Source organism: Chlorocebus sabaeus, chromosome 20, assembly GCF_047675955.1.
Source record: "Chlorocebus sabaeus isolate Y175 chromosome 20, mChlSab1.0.hap1, whole genome shotgun sequence".
Classification (NCBI taxonomy): domain Eukaryota; kingdom Metazoa; phylum Chordata; class Mammalia; order Primates; family Cercopithecidae; genus Chlorocebus; species Chlorocebus sabaeus.
In genome coordinates, this window is record NC_132923.1 from 85,572,493 (window position 1) to 85,595,721 (window position 23,229).

At 39.7% G+C, this 23,229-nt stretch overlaps 1 protein-coding gene and 1 pseudogene across 1 annotated transcript in view; both read right to left on the reverse strand.

Annotated features, from left to right (window-relative positions):
• Positions 1–1,806: 1,806 nt before the first annotated feature.
• The window catches only part of RNF11 (ring finger protein 11), a 36,642-nt gene continuing 15,219 nt past the window's right edge, over positions 1,807–23,229 (reverse strand). Inside the window, exons 2-3 of the mRNA XM_007978781.3 lie at positions 4,851–5,020; positions 1,807–3,912 (exon numbers count right to left, since the gene is read on the reverse strand). Of these exons, the coding sequence (XP_007976972.1) occupies positions 3,741–3,912; positions 4,851–5,020 (342 nt within the window). The 3' untranslated portion in view covers positions 1,807–3,740. The remainder of the gene's footprint in view (positions 3,913–4,850; positions 5,021–23,229) is intronic.
• Positions 11,871–13,163, reverse strand: LOC103224829 (eukaryotic translation initiation factor 3 subunit H pseudogene; annotated as a pseudogene).

Sequence of the window (23,229 nt, forward strand, 5' to 3'; positions counted from 1 at the left end):
CCAAGATGCATTTACACGCGTTTCATCAGTTGACTCCATGACTGCTACCCACTGCTTTTGTAAGCAGAGATAGCCACCAACTATTTTTGTGACTTATGCTGAAGAAACGTACTCTCTCTCGTTTACCACTTCCAGTCTCAAGACCTTAGGCAGCTCTCCTTTTCACTACAGTATCACCCACTTAATCCGTGGGATATACTCTCCAAGAAGCCCACTGCATATCTCAAACAGTGGATAGTACCACATATACCTACACATACATACCTATGATAAAGTTTAATTTATGGATCAGGCACAGTAAGAAATTAGGAACAATATTGGTAACAGTTTTTGTCTTTTTTTTTGAGACACAGCCTCACTCTGTTGCCCAGGCTGGAGTGCGGTGGTATGATCTCGGCTCACTGCAACCTCTGCCTTCCGGGTTCAAGCGATTCTCCAGCCTCACGCTCCCAAGTAGTTGGGATTACAAGTGTGCATCACCATGCCTGGCTAATCTTTGTCTTTTTAGTAGAGACGGGGTTCACCATGTTGGCCAGGCTGGTCTCAAACTCCTGACCTCCAGTGATCCACCTGCCTTGGCCTCCTGAAGTGCTGGGATTACAGGTGTGAGCCACCATTCCCGTTGTAACAATAGATTGTAATAAAAGTTATGCGAGGCCGGGCGCAGTGGCTCACGCCTATAATCCCAGCACTTGGGGAGGCCAGGACAGGCGGATCACCTGAGGTTGGGAGTTCAAGACCAGCCTGACCAACATGGAGAAACTCCGTCTCTACTAAAAATACAAAATTAGCCAGGCATGGTGGCACATGCCTGTAATCCCAGCTACTCGGGAGGCTAAGGCAGGATAATTGCTTGAACCCAGGAGGCAGAGGTTGCAGTGAGCCGAGAATGCACCACTGCACTCTAGCCTGGGTAACAAGAGCGAAACTCCATCTCAAAAAAAAAAAAAAAGAAAGAAAAAAATTATGTGAATGTGGTATCTCTCTCTCAAAATACCTTCTTGCACCATAGTGTGTGGGTATGTGACATGGCAGAAACGGTGGATAAGGGGGATTACTGTACTTTAGTTAAGTGTTGCTCCTTTTTAAAAATCAATGCTTCTTTATGAAGATTTGTATGCAAGGGATCTGTGACCTCAATGCTTACTATTCTGTGAAATCATACAGTTTTATATCACATGATAAACACCAAAAGTAGGGAGCGAGTCTTCTAGTACTGAAGAGATTCCCTATAAAGAACACTCACAGAAAGTTTGTGTTAGCTAAACTACAAATATCTGAAAGTATTTCAACTTGTTGGGTTTTGCATTCAAAAGGATAAGATTCTTTTGTTTCTTCCTGGTTAAGCTTTTCAGAAATTTCAAATCCCACAGCCAAGCTTGAACATACCTAGCCCATATCTAAATCAAGAGATTACAGCTATTGTTGGTTTTAGAAACTTTGGTGCTATCAAGCCTAAGCACATGATTAAATGATATTAAATGCCAAACAATAAAAAATACTTCCCACAGGTGTATATATATATAGAGAGAGAGAGAGGTATTTTAAAATAATTATACACAACTCTTTTAAAAGATATGGGGAATACTTACATAATCAACTCTAACTTTAGCCCTTCACAGCTGTATTACAACTTTATTTAACAACTTAGTAAAAGTCAAAATTGATGGTTCTTAACATTGCATGTTGAGAATACAAACTGCCTAAAAAGGACACATTCTGCCCAATGCTAGTTCCTTCAGTATTACCACCAAACTTCTGTGAAAGACTTGTATTGAAAAGAAAGACTAACTGCAACATGGAAGATGATTTTAAAAAAAGTTCATTTACCAATTTTAACAATCTAGAAAAAAAGAAAGTCTGACTATAATACTTGATGACAGACATCATGTTTAAGTAGAAAACACAAGAATAAAAAAGCAATTATCACAGAAAATATTGCACAACCTCAGTTGTTTCCTCCAAATCTGCTTTATGTAATTGGGTGGATATAAATTAATAAACAGAAATTTAAGCAAGATACATGTAACAATTTAACAGAACCTGATAATCTAATTTCTTCAATTTTTCTCAAATTTATCTTTACGTCTTTCCATCATGGGGCTCATAAAGAAATTTAAGCAACATATGGATACTACAGTTGAATGTCAAATCTTTACAAAGTACTTATGACATACTACATTCCTCTATAATGCAATTATGAATAACCTTCATGACACTGTGTTTTGTATGTAGAAAAGTGTTAGAGTTCAATATTCAACCCAATATAAAATAATAATAAGAAACACTTCTGATGTTAGGTTGAGACCACTTTTCCTTTTGCTAATGAATGATTTTTTTTAGCTGTATGTAATATCACTGAGGTGAACCAACAAGTCACCTTTGAGTACATATGAAAAAATAAACACATGCTAAATGGATAAAACATTACTACTACATCTTTACTAGACCATCTCTACCTCTAACACTTCAGAAGCTTAGAGATTTAAAGTATTCTTACATTAACTGCAAGAAACAAAGGAGAAATTCCTTCTTTTTTGAGATCACAACTATGAAGTCATATGGTTATACAAATTCTGTGTTTGTGTGCAAAACATAAAATACAATTATCTTTATTCTCCCTGCTTAGTTTTGTCAGTCAGCTAGCAGGATGTAATAGATACCTTTCCAAGAAACAGAGACTGAGATGTGTTTTATATAACTTCAATAACCTCAGCACTACAGTAATGAGAGATGCAGTATCCTTTTGCTATGGTTCAAGACAAGAGGGAAGGAGGTCAGAAGAAAGAAAATAAATCAAAATTGTTACAACTGAGTAATTATTTCTCATTAGGTCTCACCAAGGTGCCACCTTCATTTTTACATAAACGTGGTGGCATAATTCAATCTCAATAAATCAGAATTCTTAATATTTAAAATTTAACTTGACTTTCCATTATCACCATATTAACAACCAAAATAATTAGATAAAACACATAGGAAAGGGCAATATTAAACCCCACTTTAATAGAGTTGGTTTCTTGACACATTAACTTATTTTTTATAGAAAACGGATAGTGCATCTCAGTTTGCTTACAAGCTAGGAGATCACTTTGAATTCTGCATTTCCTAACTGCAAACAGAATATAGCACTTATAACAGGTTATAAATAAACTGGTTTTCAAGCATAGAGCCAGCCCCAACGATAATAATACACTATTTAAAAAGACCTAAGGCAATGAATTCCATTTCCAATGGAAAAAAAGAACTGTGCAAACAAGCTTAAAACTACTTTTTTGTGTGTGCCAGTGTTATAAAATGTAGCTTTTAATAAAACCTTGACCCAAATGTCAGCAACTTCAGAAAAGAATTTGGGTGGGGAAGGGGAAGAGAAGAAAGTTATTTCATTTAGGAAAAATAACTACTATCTTTTTCCTAATCTTCAATACACACAATTTAAACAAATACAGCTGCTGTAACACTTTACACAATTCCTATGTACTGGAGCAATAACAAGATCTAAATACAATTATATTTTTAAACATTGGGTCAAGGCTTTACATAAAAATACCATCCTACTTTTCCCACTAAGTTTCTAAAATATCACGTACTTTTCCCCCAACATCTGCAGCCATCCAGGAATTTTAAGGAAACTTTTGTGCATGATCTTAATTCCTAATCCCTGGCTCTTTGGGCTCAGTGACAAAAGATCAAAACCACCAAAATGGTGGTTCACTTGAAGTCAGATGAGAGACCCTGGCTCAATTAGTCTCATAGGATGAAAGCAGTGCTGCATCAACTGGCTCCATGCAGGAGGGGCACGTGAAGGATCTCATCAACCAGTCATCTATACAGTCCAGGTGATAGATGTGCATGCACGGCAGAAATCGAATTGGGTCCCCATAAACAAAGTCCATCATACAGATCACACACCTGTTGGGAGCAATGGAGAGAAATCAGAAGGCATTTTCAGAAGTGTCCTATTCAGAAAACTGTTTAAATCCCATGAAAGACACTGTTAATCTGAGTAACACATCAGAATGCTTTGCCTGTCATCTTATCACCAAAGCATGCAAACTGAATTTTTTCCTAATGTTGATCTATACACAATCTCTTATTTAAATCCCCCGAGAATTTGCAGGACTTAGGAGCAATCAACAGAGCAAAGAGAAATGGATTACATATGGATCAAGTTTACTGCTGTGCTTGTAAACAGCTACATACTATAGCAGATACCTTAAAGAGAATGGGATTATTTTAGGTAGAAAAAAATCAGTTAGATCAACTTTGTTTTTTTGCACTATTTAGTGTAATCCTGGACTAAGACAATTTTCATTTTAATAACTGTAAAACAGAAACACTAACTTCAGCCTACTTACTGGGTTGCTGTAAGTTAAAGCTCTCTTCACTAACTTTCTCTTCATTTATTAATTTAATTTAATTTTATTTTTTGAGACAGAGTTTCAAGTGATTCTCCCACCTCAGCCTCCCAAGTAGCTGGGATTACAAGCACGTGCCACCATGCCTGGCAAATTTTCGTATTTTTAGTAGAGATGAGGTTTCACCATGTTGGCCAGGTTGGTCTTGAACTCCTGGTCTCAAGTGATCTGCCCACCTCAGCCTCCCAACATGCTGGGATTACAGGTGTGAGGCACTGTGCCCAGCGTGTGAAAATTTGTAATTACTATATAACATTCTCTTGCTAGTAGCCAGTAATAGAGCTATGAAAAAAAATTAAACATTCTCTTGCATTAAGCAAAGTGTTTCAATATATTAAATGTCTGACTTTCTAAAGTGCAGGAGAAAAGGCAAAATTTTCAAAAGCAACCTGAAAATAAAACTTTGAAATGTACAAATTAATTAAAACTTACTCCCGGATCTTTTTTTCTGATCCATCTCTTCCAGGGTCATAAACTCCTTTAGGCAGATGTTGTATAAGGCCTATTCTTTGAGCTATCCTAATTTGTTCCTCTTCAGTCAGCTGAGTTGCTAGCCGAGTCTGGCTAGGTGTTGGGTGGTAGACTGGAACTGGAACTTGTTCCTAAAATATTAAAATATGGAGGAAAAAGATTATTTTTTCAAAACCTTTTGAGGGCTTATTTTTTAGTCAGAGATAGAAGGGAAAGGGAGCCCTGGGAGGGCAGGAAGCTGGGCTAGTGTGTGGCTGTATTGACTGTGTGTCACCCTGCCTTAACTTCAGCTATTGGAACAAAACATACAACAAAACATTCTCATTCTGCCTAAAGGATATAAACACAAACATTACTGAAGAGCTGGCATGCAATGTTAAATGAACTATTTCCATGTGATAAGAGACTAGCCTGGACAACATAGCAAGACCCTATCTCTAAAAATAATTTAAAAAATTTTTTTAATGGATTGGACTATGGCAAAAATAAATCTGAAAGTCATCTAAGACTCACTTTCCCATTTCATAGGACCAAGCTTGCCTACAGTCACATAATTGACAATACTGAAATTAGAATTCTACTGCTCCTAATCCAATGGATTTTTTACACAATTCATTCAAAGGAGTCGTATGTATAACCCCCACCTTTTATTTGAGACAGGGTCTCCCTCTGTTGCCCAGGCTTAAATGCAGTGGCACAAACACAACTTACTATAAACTCAACCTCTCGGGCTCAAGCAATCCTCCAACCTCAGCCTCCTGAGTAGTGGGACCACAGGGGTAAGCCATGGTGCCTGGCCTATAATAATAATATTTAAAACTGAGCAACTCTGATAGAATGAAGCTGGGATGGAGTGTGGCCTAGGAGGGATGAGGCTCCCCATCCGCAAGCCCTCACCTTGGTTACCTTTGCAGAATCCTCAGAATCAATGAACAGTCTGAAAAACACTACTATCTCAGAAGATGAGATTTTCAGTCTGAAGAATTAAATTATGAGCTTTCAGTCTCCACTCAGCTACTTATTGTGATTGCTTGGACCAAGTCCCTTAATGTATTTGAATAATGTATTTGAATAAAGCAGATAACAGCACCCACTTCAGAGAGTTGATACAATCATGAGGTAACTAAGAGCTTTGTAAATGCCAATATTTGTAAATTATTCTATCTAACATCTCCCCATCGTCATGATTCTACTCATCATGATTCTCCACTTTGCAGACTTTAAGCTAAGTGCTACTGTCCTTGGCTTTGGTCCTAACTTTCTGGCTTCTCTCTGAATACTACAAACTCTTAGCCTCTGTTGTGATCTCTGCCAGCTCTGAGTTCTTCGACCCTTGAATTACTATTTCCAGTCTAGACTACCTTCCTGAATCTTAGTCTCAGTCCTAGTTGACCAGTTTTGATGAACTGTCACCCACATGCAAACTGGGAACAAACTGGTTTAAGACTTTGGATGATATAAAGGGTCTCTTAAATCCTTGAATCTAACAAACAAAAATAACTAAATTGTTTTAGAGCAAATAAACGCCAACTATGGGTTTTTCAGAGGCTAGATTTCTTCAGTCTTGTGGTTCACATATGTGTAGAGAATACAGAAAGCAGAACAGAAAAGGAAAGTTCTACTTTATGATGAAACATTAATAAACATTAAAGAAGAAAATAAAAACTATATTTTAATTCATGTTATGAGTGTATTTTCTCCTTTGGTATTTTTTTGTTAAAACAAAGGAACCCTCTATGTATCTTTTAGATATTTAAAATGATTCAACAATCTAATTTCAGTTTACATGCAAATTTTCAGAAAACCATAGAGGAAAGGAAATGACTAAGACCTCCTGATATTTTAAAGATGAATGTGGCCTCACCCTTCTTACCACACATGCCTAATTTTAAATTTTAATTCCCATGATACTTGTTTAAAAATGGCTTGATATCTGAGTTATCAATTGTTTTCATAACTAGAGAGCCACTGATTTTCTAGGTAGCAAAATGGAATCTTGATTCAATTGTTGGCTAACAGACACTGAGTGAGTAGAAGATTAGACAGGGGTATAAAAACAACAATTTTAAAAGATGTGATGGCCAGGTGCAGTGGCTCACGCTTGTAATCCCACAACTTTGGAGGGCCGAGGCAGGCGGATCACCTGAGGTCAGGAGTTCGAGACCAGCCTGGCCAACAAGGTGAAACCCCATCTCTACTAAAAATACTAAAATTAGCTGGGTGTGGTGGTGCATGCCTGTAATCCCAGCTACTTAGGAGGCTGAGGCAAGAAAATTGCTTGAACCCAGGAGGCAGAGGTTGCAGTGAGCCGAGATCTTGCCACTGCACTCCAGCCTGGGTGACAGAGTGAGACTCCATCTCAACAACAACAAAAACATGTGGCTTTGGGGGTGGTTCCCACCATTCCCTGCTGATTCTCTATATAAACAAATACTATATGGTTTATGTTCAACACCTGCTTTCCCTCTGAGAATCTGGAATTTTGTCATATGTTAGGCAGTGGGTGCCTAATCAGTACCTGGGGCACTGAGTCCGCAAATGAGCTTCTCTGGCAGAAAACCTTTCATATATGTTGAAGGAATTAAGTACGTCCTGTGTGATTCCACTAGGAGATAACTCTGGGAAGCTTGTGCTTACTTCCCTTTGGACCAAAGCACCTTTCCCCTTAGCTGATTTTGCTTTGATTCTTTGCTGTAACAAATCATAGCTGTGAATAAGATTATATACTAAGTCCTGTGAGTCCTCCTGTTGAATCACCAAACCTGGGGACTGTTTTGAGGACCTCCAATGCCAGTGCTAGGTTGTGCTTCCACTTTATATTTGCAAAGCTACTGTGTTTCGTTCCCAGCTGAAAACAAATGAAAAAGACAAAAAACAAACAAAAAAAACCCCTAAATATTTTGATTAGCCTGTTTCAGGGCCTAAATATGGATCTAATGATAAAAGGTATACAAACACAACTCACTGCAACCTCCAACTTCTAGGCTGAAGTAATCCTCCCACTGCAGCCTCCCCAGTAGGTGGGATTACAGGTAGGCATCACCATGCCCAGCAATTTTTTTGTTTTGGTGGAAACAGTGTCTCACTGACCAGGCTGGTCTCAAACTCCTGGCCTCAAGCGATCTTCCAGCCTTGGCCTCCCAAAGTGCTGAGATTACAGGTGAGAGCCACTGTGCCTGGGCTATCTGGGTAGTTTGATAAGGGCAGGGGCTATGTCTGTTTTGCTTACCAATGTTTACTACCTACTCAGCACAGTATCTGGCACACAGTTGGGACTCAATTACATAACTGAAAAACATAAATCAAAGCACGTATGTTCTTGCAATATACATTATATACATATTATAACTTTGTGGATATGCTATGAAAAATTGCTAATGGGCCTGGCACAGTGGCTCACGCCTGTAATCCTTGCAGTTTGGAAGGCCAAGACAGGCGGATAGCTTGAGCTCAGGAGTTTGAGACCAGCCTGGGCAACATGGTGAAACCCAGTCTCTATAAAAGATACAAAAATTAGCCAGAAGTGGTGATGTACACCTGTAGTTCCAGCTACCTGGGGGACTGAGGGAGCAGGATCACTTGAGCCCTGGAGGTTGAGCTACAGTGGGATGAGATCGCGCCACTACACTCCAGGCTGGGTGACAAAGTGAAAGAAAAAGAAAAGAGAAAAACTGTTAATGATTTGGATTAAATAACAATAACAAAAAGAAAAAAAAAATTGCTATCTCAAAAAGAAAAAAAAATTGCTAATGATTTGGATTAAATAACAATAAAATAGAAAAGGAAAACTTGATCTAAATTACACCCAACATTTTCCCAAGTGAAAATACCTGGGCTGTTGCCTCTTTCAAAGTTCCACCTACCCATCCCACAGGAACTTCAACAGGTCCAAAACTAAACCAGATAAACTTGTATAGGCATTTCCTGGAATTTCTGCTCTGGCATTTAATTATGTATGTGGCCTTACACAAGCTTCTTAATATCGCTGAGTATTAAGGTTCCTCGTCAGCATAACAGACAAAATACCTATCTTAATAAAGCGTTGGAGGTCAGGTGCAGTCATTCACCCCTGTAATCCCAGCTACTCAGGAGGCTGCAACATGAGAATTGCTTGAACCTGGGAGGCGGAGGTTGCAGCGAGCTGAGATCACGCCCCTGCACTCCAGCCCGGGCCACAGAGCAAGACTCCGTCTCAAAAAAAAAAAAAAAAAAAAAAAAAAAAAAAGTGTTGTAAGGAATAAGCAGATAAGTAAGGCACTTACCAAGATAAGGGCTTAATATATGGACTGTTCTCTAATGACACCAGTCACTGGAGATAGACATCTCATCCTTCCTGATTCCTCTGACTTCCTCTCTTCCTTTTTCCACTATCATCTACTTAAATGTCTTATACAGTCTTATCTAACGACCATCTCCACATTGTTGATTAGGAGACACACATGGGCTTGCCCTATGAGTTTAAATTTTAAGATGGAATTCACAGAGAAGCAAATTTCAAATAAATTTAAACAACCTTTTCCTTAATACTTTTAGTTCTCCATATGTCTGCATGCAAAAGAGAGAGCAAGAATCCAAAAGAAATCATCTGCCTTTAAGGAGAAAAGGAATAATTTAAAATTAAAATATGCACTGTGGAAAAATGCAGCAGAAGGGGATAGAATAGAAATGGAAGACAGGGTTATAAAATATGCTGAAGCAGGACAGAAGATAGGGTTTTTTTTTTTTTTTTTTTGGAGACAGGGTCTCACTCTGGCCACCCAGGCTGGAATGCAGTGGCGCGATCTTGGCTCACTACAACCTCCACCTCCCAGGTTCAAGCAATTCTCCTACCTCAACCTCAAGTAGCTGGGAGTACAGGCACACGCCACCATGCCTGGCTAATTTTTTTATTTTTAGTAGAGACAGGGTTTCACCACGTTGGCCAGGCTGGTCTCGAATTCCTGGCCTCAAGTGATCTACCTGCCTCGGCCTCCCAAAGTGTTGGGATTACAGACGCGACACAGGTGTGAGCCACTGCACCCGGCCAGAAGATAGGGTCAAACACCAAAAACAGCAAGGTCTGATTTGATGAGAAAAATCTCTGAAGCATTCCAGTTGTCTGTTTATATATAAATGAAGCACCTATAAAATGATGGATGTTGTCAAGAATGTATTGGGCCCTAATCTTAGATAGTTTAAGCCAAGAAAGACACAAAACAGGTGAATGTAAAACGACGTGTTTTTCTGAAGGGCACTACATTAAAAGTTGGATTCAATTGAGGGAATGTGATACAATTTCAGAAACTAAAACAATGCAGTGGGGAAGTGCCTAAATAATGTGCTGAGGCTGGAAATAGTACAAGTCTGGTTTGTGGTGAAGGAAAAATAAAGTCACTGCTAAAGAATGCAGCTTGTCACCAAAAGCTGTATCTTTTCCTCCAGTAGGAAATAAGAGCCAGCTCTTCTGATCTTTCTCTTTATTATCCTTACAAGCTGCTGCTGGCACCACCTTCTTCCCAGCTGCAGTCTCCTACTGGGAAATGTTTTCTCTGAATTTTGCCAGACTGACACTTAAGATTATAAAATGGAGGATTTAGAATAGTTGGTCTCAACATATATTCTAGTTCTGATGTTCAATGAAATTTTGACCAAAACAAAAACCCCAGATCAGCATTGATGCAGTTCCTGAACAATTACACACAGATTTAAAAGCTAGCATCACATCTATCTTCCTGATAAATATAATTTTTTTTTTTTGAGAGAAGGTCTCATTCTGTTACCTGGGCTGGAGTGCAGTGGCACAATCTTGGCTCACTGCAGCCTCGACTACCGCCCAGGCTCAGGTGATCTTCCCACTTCAGCCTCCTGAGTAGCTGGGACTACAGTCCCATGCCACTATGCCCCGCTAATTAAAAAAATAAATTTTGTGGAGACAGTGAAAACTTGTTGCCCAGGCTGGTCTCCAACTCCTGGGCTCAAGCAATCCCCCTGCCTTGGCCTCCCAAAGTGCTGGGATCCCAGGAGTGAGCAGTCAAGTCCAGCCTTAAAAAGTACATCTCGGCATTGAGGAAATACAGTATTACGATAAGGTGAAGGCCTCTATTAACTTTAACATCTTAGAGATAAATTCACATTCTATTTCCCTATTTAAAATACACAATTCAATGGTTCCCAGTGTGTTCAGAGCTATGCAACCATCATTTATCAATTTTAGAACATTTTCATTACCCCCAAAAGAAAGTGTACTCATTAACAGTCACTCCCCCAAACTCCTCGGCCCTAGGCTACTACTAACTAATTTGGTTTTTGTCTCTATGGATGTGCCCTATTCTGGGCATTTCATAGATAAGCATTACTCAGATGTGTGGGTTTCATTCCAGACCACCCTAATAAAACTGATCACAGATCACCATAAAAGATATAATAATGGAAGGGTTTGAAAGCACAAGAATTACCAAATGTGGCAGAGAAATGAAGTGAGCTGCTGGAAAAATGGTGCCAAAAGAATTGTTTATTGCAGAGCTGCCACAAAACCTTCAAGTTGTGTAAACACACACACACACACACACCCCCACACACCTGTCAAGTGCAATAAAACAAGGTATTCCTGTGTATGGCATCATACTAATATGTGGTCTTCTGTGGCTAGCCTTTCACTTAGCATGTTTTCAAAGTTCACCCATGATGCAGCATTTATCAGAATTGCAATCCTTTTTATTGCTGAATATTCCACCACCATTTTCTTTAGTCAGTGATGGACATGGGTTGTTTCTACTTGTTGGCTGCTGTGAATAACAGTGTTATGAAAATTAATGTATAAGGTTTTGTACATGTTTTCATTTTATGGGCTATATATACCAATGACTGGAACTCTGCAAAACCTTTTGTAGAACTGCCAAACTTTTCCAAAGCACCTGAACTATCTTACAATCCCATCAAAAGCTGTATTGGTAAGTGATGGTTGCATAACTCTGAACACACTGGAAACCAATGAAGTGTGTATTTTATTTTATTTTATTTATTTATTTATTTTTTTTCAAGATTTTGTTTTATTTTATTATGGCTAGAAAGACACTGTTAGAGCCAAAATCGGCAATGACACTAAAGAAATCCTCTGAGCTTTTCAATATGCAAATATATTTCTTCCAAGAGTTGCCCTGGGGTGATTTCAAGAGTTCATGTCAACTTCTTTTCTGGAAACTTCCTTTTCTTAGTTGTTGTATTCTTGAAGAGCCTGGGCCATGAAGAGCTTGCCTAAGTTTTGGGCAGTGAACTCCTTGATGTTCTGGCAGTAAGTGTTTATCTGGCCTGCAATGAGCAGCGAGTCCATCCTGGCAGCGGCTGTGGCGGTTTGAAGAGTTTGGACAGGTCCTCCTCAGGGAGCGGGGGTTCTCCTCGGCTCTGGCGCTGCATATTCTCCTGCTGGCGACGCTGCTGATACTGATGTTTCTGCTGCTGTTGTTTACTAGTATTCCTCATGTATGTGTTGTATTTAACTATATCTTGGCTCATTTCATCCACTCTGTCCATCAGCAACTGTAGATTCTTCCCCAAATGATTGCTGCTGGCAAGGCTGAGCAACTCATGTTTATCTGCAACAGCTGACTTCTTTTCAAGTTCCCACATTAGGACATTGATCAGATGTGAATTTTTAATTACAATAGGCACTTCTTCAAACATGTACTCAAAGGTGATATTTGCTTTTTTCAAAGCTTCAGGGGAAAAATCCTTTTCTTTACAAACTTCCATCAGTTTAGGAGTCAGTCTGTAAGCCTTTAGTGAGAGAGACCCTTGGGCAGTTTTTATGGGATCATAAATGAGAACGACAGATTCTTCAATGGCATGCTGGTAACTGAACTGAGAGTCCAGGAGCGCCCAGGTAACGAATGAGCCATAGTATGTGGACTGGTACCAGCCCACATGAAGATGATCAATGTTTACATGGCGAAGGCTCCGCATCATTTCCATCTGATATTGGACTTCATCAAAGTCAGCATCATCCTCTGTGTGCTGAGGGAAAGGAAAGCAGTTGGTAATTTCAAGCCGATCTTCTACAACCAGGCCCAAAAGCACTCCTTGAACAACTTCAGTTCCTTGTCCTTCTTCTTGATAATGTTTGATTATCTTTAATACCACGAGGCCATCTATCTGCACTTGCTTCACGGCTGAATCTCCGGAGCCGCCTTTGCCTTTGCCTTTGCCTTTGCCTTTCCCTGCTCCGCCGGTGGTGGAGCTGGAAGAGGTGGCAGTAGAGCCGGTGCCTTCCTTGCGGGACGCCATCTTTCCAGACAGACAGGAAGAAAGCTGAAGTGTGTATTTTAGAAAGGGAAACAGAATATTCCAGTTTCTCTACATCATTGCTTAAACTTATCTTTTTTTATTATAACCATTCAAGTGGATAAGATGTATCTCATTGTGACTTTGATGTGCCCTCTCTGACAGCAAATTACCTTTTTGTTATCTCCTGGACATGAGTCCCTTATCAGACCAATGATTTACAAATATTTTCTTTGAGAGGCTGAGGCAGGCAGATCACCTGAGGTCAGGAGTTCAAGACCAGCCTGGCCAAAATGGTGAAATCCTGTCTCTACTAAAAAAATTAGCAGGGGGTGGTAGTGCACACCTGTAATCCCAACTACTTGGGAGGCTGAGGCACAAGAATTGCTTGAACCTGGGAGGTAGGGTTGCACTGAGCCAAGACTGTGCTGCTGCACTCCAGTCTGGAAGACAGAGGGAGACTCTGTTTCAAAACAAAAACAAAAACAAAAAACAAAAAAACCCCAAATATTTTCTTGCATCCTATGGGTTATCTTTTCACCTTCTTGATGTTCGCTTTGAAGAACAAATTTTAAATTTTAATGAAATTCGACTCTGGTTACTTTTACTTTCAGTATCCTAAGAAGTCTGTCAAACCCAAGGTCATGAGCACTTGCTCCTATCTTTTCTGAGAGGTTTATAAAGTTTTAGCTCTTACATTTAGGTGTATGAACCATTCTGAGTTAATTTTTGCATACAGTAAGAAAGGGGTCCAACTTCACTTAACTATGTGGTTATATGTAGGTGTCCCAGCATCATCCGTTAAAAACTGTTCTGGGGCCTAGTGCATTGGCTCACACCCGTAATCCCAGCCTGGGCAACATGGTGAAACCCCGGACCTACAGAAATTAGCCAGGAGTGGTGATACATGCCTGTACCCTCAGCTACTCGGAAGGCCAAGGCAGGTGGATCACCTGAGGCCAGAAGTTCGAGACCAGCCTGGCCAAAAAATAGAAAAACTTAGCTGGGGGTGGTGATACGTGCCTGAAATCCCAGCTACTCAGGAATCTGAGGCAGGAGAATTGCTTGAACCGGAGAGACGGAGGCTGCAGTGAGCCGAGACTGCAGGGATTACAGGCGTGAGCCACAGCGACAAGCTGTGAAATTTTTATTTAAAAATCTTACCACAGGCTGGGCGTGGTGGCTCACGCCTGGAATCCCAGCACTTTGGGAGGCCAAGGCAGGCGGATCATGAGCTCAGGGGTTCCAGACCGTCCTGGCGAACATGGTGAAACCCCGTCTCTACTAAAAATACAAAAAATTAGCTGGGCGTGGTGGTAGGCACCTGTAGTCCCAGCTACTCGGGAGGCTGAGGTAGGAGAATGGCGTGAACCCAGGAGGCAGAGCTTGTAGTAAGCCGAAATCTTGCCATTGCACTCCAGCCTGGGCAACAGAGCAAGGCTCTATCTCAAAAAAAAAAAAAAAAATCTTATCACAGACAGGGCATGGTGGGAGGCTGAGGGAGGAGGATCGCTTGAACCCGGGAGGTGGAGTTTGCAGTGAGCTGAGATCTTGCCACTGCACTCCATCCCGGGCAACAGAGTAACACTCCCATATATATATGGGCCCATTTCGTGCTGCAAATCTTAATGATGTCTGAAATGTTGCAACAGCAAAATTCAACTGAATTACAATACCACATACCTATCAGAACTCTGTGACTCAGAGTTCAGAACTCTCAAAACGCTTTGTGGTTTCTGGCAGCAATGATAGGAGCTCACTCTGGGATTGCCTCTCATGGATTCTTAAAACTTTTTTTTTTTTTTTTTTTTTTTTGGCCATGGAAACCTTATGCAGTCCAATGAGAGCTATTTGAGATAATATTTTTGGATAAAACACATAAGATTACTAATGAAATCAATCACACTGAAAGCGGTTCTATCCCTGACCTTAAAGGGTCTGTGGACCTCAATTTTAGTACTCCTCAATCTCAAGATTACTTTGAGATTAAGAACTTAGATCTTACAAAGAGTTCATTAAATCATGTTTTCAGGGAGAAGCATTTTTGAGAAACAAAATCTAGGGATGAGAAAAAAGTCCAGGTAATTAAACACAGAGGAGGTGGTGAGGTATATGTGAAAAAGGAAACACTGATAAGCTTACATCAACATTAAAGGTTCTTTCTTTCAATTCTCATGTGCATGTGAATTTCCCGCTAAAACTGACTTCATTAAGCAAATTTGTTCCAAACTTTAAAAAAATTTTTAACATAAAAAAAAATAAGGTACCTATGTATCTAAACCCCAGAATAGTTTATTCACAAGTGAAAATGCGACTTTACTCAACTGCCACTGCCTCTGGGATCTCTCTATTGGGAGTTGCTAGAAAATACTGTGATGAGCTTGGGTATCTGGTTTTCCAACATGCCAAATTATTAGAAGTAGGAAGAGGTACTTCAAGGGCAGACACACTAACAGCAGATGAAGAACTGACGATGAGAAAAAAAAAAAAAAAAAAATCAATAAAAAGTAGGTGCAGGAATGCAAAAGCATAACAGATTTCACCCACTAACACAAATTGTCCTACATAATTCAAGATTCTGGATGCACTATTCTGTTACCTCCAGGGTATAATAAACTTACCTAATAATAATTTTGAATCAGTAAGATAAAATGACAATGTGCTCAGAAGTCATTTCAGTGATTTCTGGGGAAGGCAGTGAAGATGAAAAGGGAGAAGCTGTGAAAGTTTACAAGAGGGCCAGGTTGAGAATCAGCCTCAGAATGAAAACACCCAAAATTGAATATTAACTTTACAAAAACACACTCTAAAAATTTTTAAAGAGAGACAAGCAGATATAAGCCTATTTAGAAAATACCAAGAACTCTAACCAAAATCTCCTAAAATGAATTCAGCAAGGTTGCAGATTAAAATAACACACATAAATCAATTGTATTTATAAATACCAGCAATGAACTGGAAGCCAAAATAAAAAGTTAAAACACCATTTACAATACCAAAAATTTAAAATGTTTAAAGGTATAAATTTATCTTGTGTAGGATCTATATGCTAAAAACTAATTCACAAAAAAATTAACACATCAACAATGGGCCTCAGTCAATTAACTAAACTTACAAACTCCTAATTCATAGCACCTAACACCACCTTGCAAACAGGGGTACATCATAAAATCTAAACAAACCACAAATCTTTCAAGTATGGTTTACTAGTTCTTGACAGTAATATCATTTCTGCTTTTAGGGGCTTTTAAGACTACAACTATTGATGGCCTTGAATTGCTACATAAAATTAAAAGCACAAAGTGAATGGGATAGCTTAGTGTTTCTGAAATCCTTCTAATGTCTTCTCCTACATATGCTATTTGATCATGAACTTATTAAGTCATTGACAACAGAAAATATTTAATTACTGATTGACTTAAACTTTGACCTACACTCCTCACCAATCTTTAATTCACTGAAGTGCTTCAGAAAAGAACAGGAAAAGGTATTTCTTACTTAGAGATATCTTTGCAACCATTTGAAAAAGTAAAATAACCTCCACCTTTCAGTTGAAGAAATAAACTCAATTAAGGACCTGAGGTTAGAGAGAAAAAGGGGTTTGCTTAGTGAAGGGTTTCTCAACCTGGGCAATACTGACATTTTAGTGAGACAATTCTTGGTTGTAGGGGGCTGTACTGTACATCACAGGGTGTTTGGCAGTTCTCTCCATCCACTAGATGCCAGTAGCACCCTCTTCCCTGCCACGTTGTGACAACCAAAAATGTCTCTAGACTTTGCCAAATGTTTCCTGGAGAGCAAATTCATCCTGGTTGAGAACCACTGGCTTAGGATCTTAGAGTACACAGGACAAAACAAGGCTGGATAGTTTCTGGTGCTATAAGAAAGCCATAAAGGATGGGATACACGTCCTTTTTCTAGTAGTTTTTTAAACAAGGCCTCCAGCTGTCACATGAAAATGGGGTGGGGAGTGGTGCAAACAGTAAATATACAAAGGCCTAGTAGACATAATACTAAATAAAACACATCCACATTACACTGAAATGAGCCTTAATTGATAGGAATTGGTGCCTTAGTAATAACTACACTAAAAATTCAAGAGAGAAAGGTTAGACAGAAAGCACAGATTGTCTATCAGGGAGAATGGCAAAAGAAAGGAAATCACCAACTGAGAATAGAAAAGAAGACATGGGGACACTTTGCTGAGGCAGGGCTGTTTGCTTCCAAATGAAAAAACAGATGTTGTACATATGGGTATTTCTGAAAATTTATGTGCCATATGTTGTGCCTACCGTTAGGATTTACGAAACATTTTTAGAAGACCCATTTCATTTTAAAGAAGTCTCATTACTTCAAGTATCACTGTACAACCTACTTAATTCCAATATCCCATTCCTCTCCTGGACTCTACTGGAAATGAACTCCTAGAGGCTCCTGTGACTGCCTTTGAAAAAATCTAGTGTATTATTTTCTGCCTCACTGTGCAGTTATCCGTATTGTCTAAACGCATTTCTCCTAGTTGCCCTGCTGTACTGCCCAACCTATTTCTTCATCTTTAAAATGAAGAGGATCTCCAGTAGTCCCCACTTATTGCAAGGTTTCAGTTAACTGTCAACCATGGTCTGAAAATTATGGAAAATTCCAGAAACAAACAACTGATGTTGTAAATTGCATGCCATTCTGATTATCACTGATCACTAAAGAAACGCAAATCGGCTGGGTGCAGTGGCTCACACCCGTAATCTCAGCATTCTGGGAGGCCGAGGCAGGAGAACTGCTTGATTCCGGGAGGCGGAGGTTGCAGTGAGCCAAGATTGCACCACTATACTCCAGCCTGAGCAACAGAGACTTTGTTTCAAAAGAAAAGAAAAGAAAAGAAAAGAAAAGAAAAGAAAAGAAATGCAAATCAAAACCACAATGAGATACCATCTCACCAGTCAGAATGACTATTATTAAAAAGTCAAGGCTGGGCACAGTAGCTCACACCTGTAATCCCAGCACTTTAGGAGGCTAAGGCAGCGGATCACTTGAGGCTAGGATCTTGAGACCCAGCCTGGGCAATATGGCAAAACCCCATCCTACAAAAAACACAAAAATTAGTCGGGCATGGTGGTGTACACCTGTAATCCCAACTGCTCGAGAGAGGCTGACGCCCAAGAATGGCTTGAATCGGACGGCGGGAGAGGTTGCAGTGAGCTGAGATCGTGCCACTGTATTCCATCCTGGGCCGCAGAGCGAGACTATCTCCAAAACAAAAAAGGTAAATAAAAAATAAAGAAAATTAAAATTAAAATTCCAAGTGGACCCAATCATATGGGGCCCCCACACTTCTGTGAATTTTACCTCCAAAACCTCTACCAGGTCCTCACATGAGTGCTTCCAGGAGGTGGAGGGGAAAATAAGCCATTTTAAATATGCCAGAGCATTCTGCTCCTAATAAGCCTTATCCTCAAGCGAAACTTTTAATTTAATATAAAGTTCTGGGAGAAACTTTTACCAGAACTTAACCTACCTGGGGAAAGGGAACTACCCAACTCCAGCCCCTCCAGCCATCCTGTCCCAGTTAAGGTGTGTGGGAGGTACTGAGAAGCACTGAGAACTGCAAATTAAAACAAAAAAATACAACTATATACCTATCAGAATGGTGAAAATCCAAAACACTGACATTAAGTCCTGGCAAGGATGTGTGGTAATAGAAACTCTCATTTACTGCTGGTGGGAATGCAAAATGGTATGCTTTGCGACCGTGTGCGGTGGCTCACGTCAGTAACCCCAGCTTTGGAAAGCCAAGGCGGGAGGATCACCTGAGGTCAGGAGTTTGAAACCAGCCTGGCCAAAATGGTAAAACCCCGTCTCTACCAAAAATGCAAAAATTCGCTGGGCATGGTGGCACATGCCTGTAATCCAAGCTACTCCGGAGGCTAAGGCACGAGAATCGCTTGAACAAGGGAGGTGGAGGTTGTGGTGAGCTGAGAGCATGCCACACTGCACTCCAACCTGGGTGACAGCGAGACTCTGTCTCAAAAAACAGTAACAACAACAACACAACAAAAAAAATGGTAGGCTTTGGATGACAGTTTGATAATTCTCACACAACTAAACATACTATTACCATTTGATCCAGCAATTGCATCCTTTGGTATTTACCCAAAGGAGTTGAAAAATTACATCCAACCAAAACCCAGAAACAAATGTTTACAGGAGCTTTATTCATGACTATCAAAATGCGGAAGCAACTATGGTGTCCTTTGGTAGGTAAAAACTACAGTATATCAATGCAAATGGAGTATTATTCAGCACTAAAAAATAAATGAGCTACCAAGCCATGAAAAACATGGAGGAACTTTAAATACATATTACTACATGAAAGAAGCCAATCTGAAAAGGCTACATACTGTATGATTCCAAATATACAACATTCTGCAAATGGCAAAACTATGGAGACAATAAAACCATCAGTGGTTGTCAGGAGTTGAGGGGAGGGATGAACAGATGGAACACAGAGAATTTTTAGAGCAGTAAAACTATATGTATGATACTATAATGGTGGATGCATGTCACTATACATGGCAAATCCATGTACAACAAGAATGAACTCTAAGGTAAACAATGGGTTTCGGGTGATAATGTTTGGGCAATTGTTGAATATTTCAATGTAGGTTCATTTAAAAAAAAAAAGTAGCTCTATCAAAATTCTAGCTGGCTCATTTGCAGAAATTGACAGTTGATTCTAAATTTCACATGGAAATACAAGGGACTAAGAATAGCCATAACCATCTTGAAAAGGGAAAACAAAACAAAAGACTCACACTTTCTGATTTCAAACCTTACTTACAAAGCTACAATACAGTACTAGCCTAAGGACAGACATATAGACCAATGGAACAGAAGAGTCCAGAAATGTACTCTCACATTTATAGACAATGGATCTTTGGCAAGAATACCAAGATAATTCAATGAGAAAAGAAAACTATGTTCAACAAATGGTGCTGGAACATCAGGCTAGTCACATGCAAAAGAATGAAGTTTGACCTCCTCCTTGAAAATACTAAAAGCTCCCCAAAGAAAAAAAAATAGACGACTGGCTTTTATCAGGATTAATCACTTTTGTGCTTCGAAGAACACCAGCAAGAAAGTGAAACGCAGCTGGGTACAGTCGCCCACGCCTGTAATCCCAACACTTTGGGAAGCCAAGGTAGAATTGCTTAAGCCCAGGAATTCAAAGTCAGCCTGGGAAACAGAGCGAGACCTTGTCTCTACCAAAAAGACAAAAATTAGCCAGGTGTGGTGGTGTGCACCTCTAGTCCCAGCTACTCAGGAGGCTGAGGCAGGTGGATTGCTTGAGCCCAGGGTTCGAGGCTGCAATGAGCTATGATTGTGCCACTGCACTCAAGCATGGGTAACAGTGTGAGACCCTGTCATTAAAAAGAAAAATTAAAAATTAAATGTAACAAATTTATCCAGAGTACAAACTGCTTGGTCTCTATGTCAGCTATAATGTACACATTATACATGATATATAAATAGTAGAAACATATATCATATATACATATTACATAGCATATAAATAGTATTAAAAATAATATAGTTCCTCTTTACAGATACTATGTGATAATTAAATAAAATAATGTATGTTATGCATTAAACAGTATGTTGGAGGCAATGTAAACACTCCCCTCACCAATGTATAAGCTATTGTTATTCTACGCAAGTATTCTATTCAAGAAAGAGCCTACACAATGAAAAGAAAATTGGAGCTATGTTTTTTTCTCCCAGAGTAAAGTTAGTAAGAGCCAATATATACTTACGTACTACTCATTTGAAAAAGGAACTAGGCTGGGTGTGGTGGCTCATGCCTGTAATCCCAGCACTTTGAGGGGCCAGGGCAACCTGAAGTCAGGAGTTTCAGACCAGCCTGGCCAACGTGGTGAAACCCTGCCTTTACAAACATACAGAAAAATGGCCAGGTGCAGTAGCTCATACCTGTAATCCCAGCACTTTGGGAGGACGAAGTGGGCGGATCACTTGAGTTTGGGAGTTTGAGATCTGCCTGGCCAACATAATGAAATCCCCTCTCTACTAAAAATACAAAAATTAGCCGGGAGTGGTAGCATGCACCTGTAATCCTAGCTACTTGGGAGGCGGCTAAGACAGGAGAATCGCTTGAACCCAGGGGATGGAGCTTGCAGTGAGCCGAGATCCTGCCACTGCACTCCAACCTGGGTGACAGAGCAAGACTCCATCTCAAAAAAAATAAAAATAAAAATCACAATTAAAAATACAAAAAAATTAGCTGAGTGTGGTGGCATGCACCTGCAGTCCCAGCTACTCAGGAGGCTGAGGCAGGAGAATTGCTTGAACCCAGAAGGCAGAGGCTGCAGTAAGCAGAGATTGTGCCAATGTACTACAGGCCTGGGCAACAGAGCAAGACTCCATCTCAAAAACAGAAAAAGAAAAAGGAATTCATCCAAGGAGCTAGCAAGGGATATCTAACTCTAATCAAGGAGACCACGTTTTATTCTTTGATTGAAAAAACCAACAACAACCATAACTTAGTCAACAGAATTATCTCATGAATGTGCCAACACAAAGGGGTTAAAGTTTTAGGCGGAACCCCCAATATTCATCAATGCCACATTTTGGTCACCAAAGAGGTATGCTTTGTTGTGGAACATACTTTTCATGGTTTCAATAAATTATTTAGGATGATCTGATTGTTTTATTGTGTAGAGCTTTAAAGTCCTCACATCCTTTGATTTAGCAATTCCTTCCCTTTTTTTTTTCAGAAATGGGACCTCACTATGTTGTCCAGGCTAGTCTCCAATTCCTAGGCTCAAGCAATCCTCCCGCCTCCACATCCCAAAGTGCTAGGAATACAGGCATGAGTCATGGTGCCTGGCCAGATCCAGCAATTTCTAAAAAAATTTATACTAATAAAATATTCTAAAACAAGAAGTATTTTATTGATTAAACATTCATAGTATTATTTAAAATATCAAGAAAGCAAAAAATGAAGTGTTGAGCATATTATAGCACCCTAAACATTCTTCATAAAATTTATGGCGGTGTATTTTATATCCATTTATCTACATCCCTCTCTAGAATGCGGGTACAGAGAACATGGAGATCATTGTATTTACCTTTGCATTCTAGGATCTAACACAATCTCTACTTTCCTTCTATTCTTTATTTCCTTTTTTTTTTTTTTTTTTTTTAAGAGACAAGATCTTGCTGTTGCCCAGGCTGCAGTGTAATGGTGTGATCATATCTCACTGTAACCTTGAGCTCCTGGGCTCAAGTGATCCTCCTGCCTCAACATTCCAAGTAGCTGGGACTACAGGTGCATGCCGCCACACTTGACTTTTTAATATTATTTGTAGAGATGGGGTCTCGGTATGCTGCCCAGGCTGGTCTCAACCTCCTTGCCTTAAGGGATCCTCTCACCTTGGCATCCCAAAGCACTGAGATTACAGGTTTGAACCACTGTGCCCGGCCTTATTTTCTAAATATTATGCAGAGAACAACTACCATTCTTTTTTATTAGTAATATATAATATACTTTAAACTCCTACAAATCAAGTTTTTAACAGACAGGCAACCCAATTAAAAACTGGACAAGGTCGGGCACGGTGGTTTGCATCTGTAAACCCAGAACATTGGGAGGCAGAGGCGGGCGGATCACGAGGTCAGGAGTTTGAGACCAGCCTGGCCGACATGCTGAAACCCCATCTCTACTAAAAATACAAAAAAATTAGTTTTTTTGAAACCCTGTCTCACACACACACACACACACACACACACACACACACACAAAAACTGGACAAAAGACTTCACAAAAGACAATACCCAAAAGGCCAACAAGCACTTGAAAACATTCTTAACTCTAGTACTCATTGGGAAAATGCAAATTAAAACCACAATGAAATACAGTTGACCCTTAAAGATGGGGTTTAGGGGTCCTGACCCCCAGTGCAATCGCAAACCTTCATATAATTTTTTTTTTTTTTTTTTTTTTTGAGACAGGGTTTCATTCCCGTTACCCAGACTGGAGTGCAATGACGCAATCTTGGATTACTGCAACCTC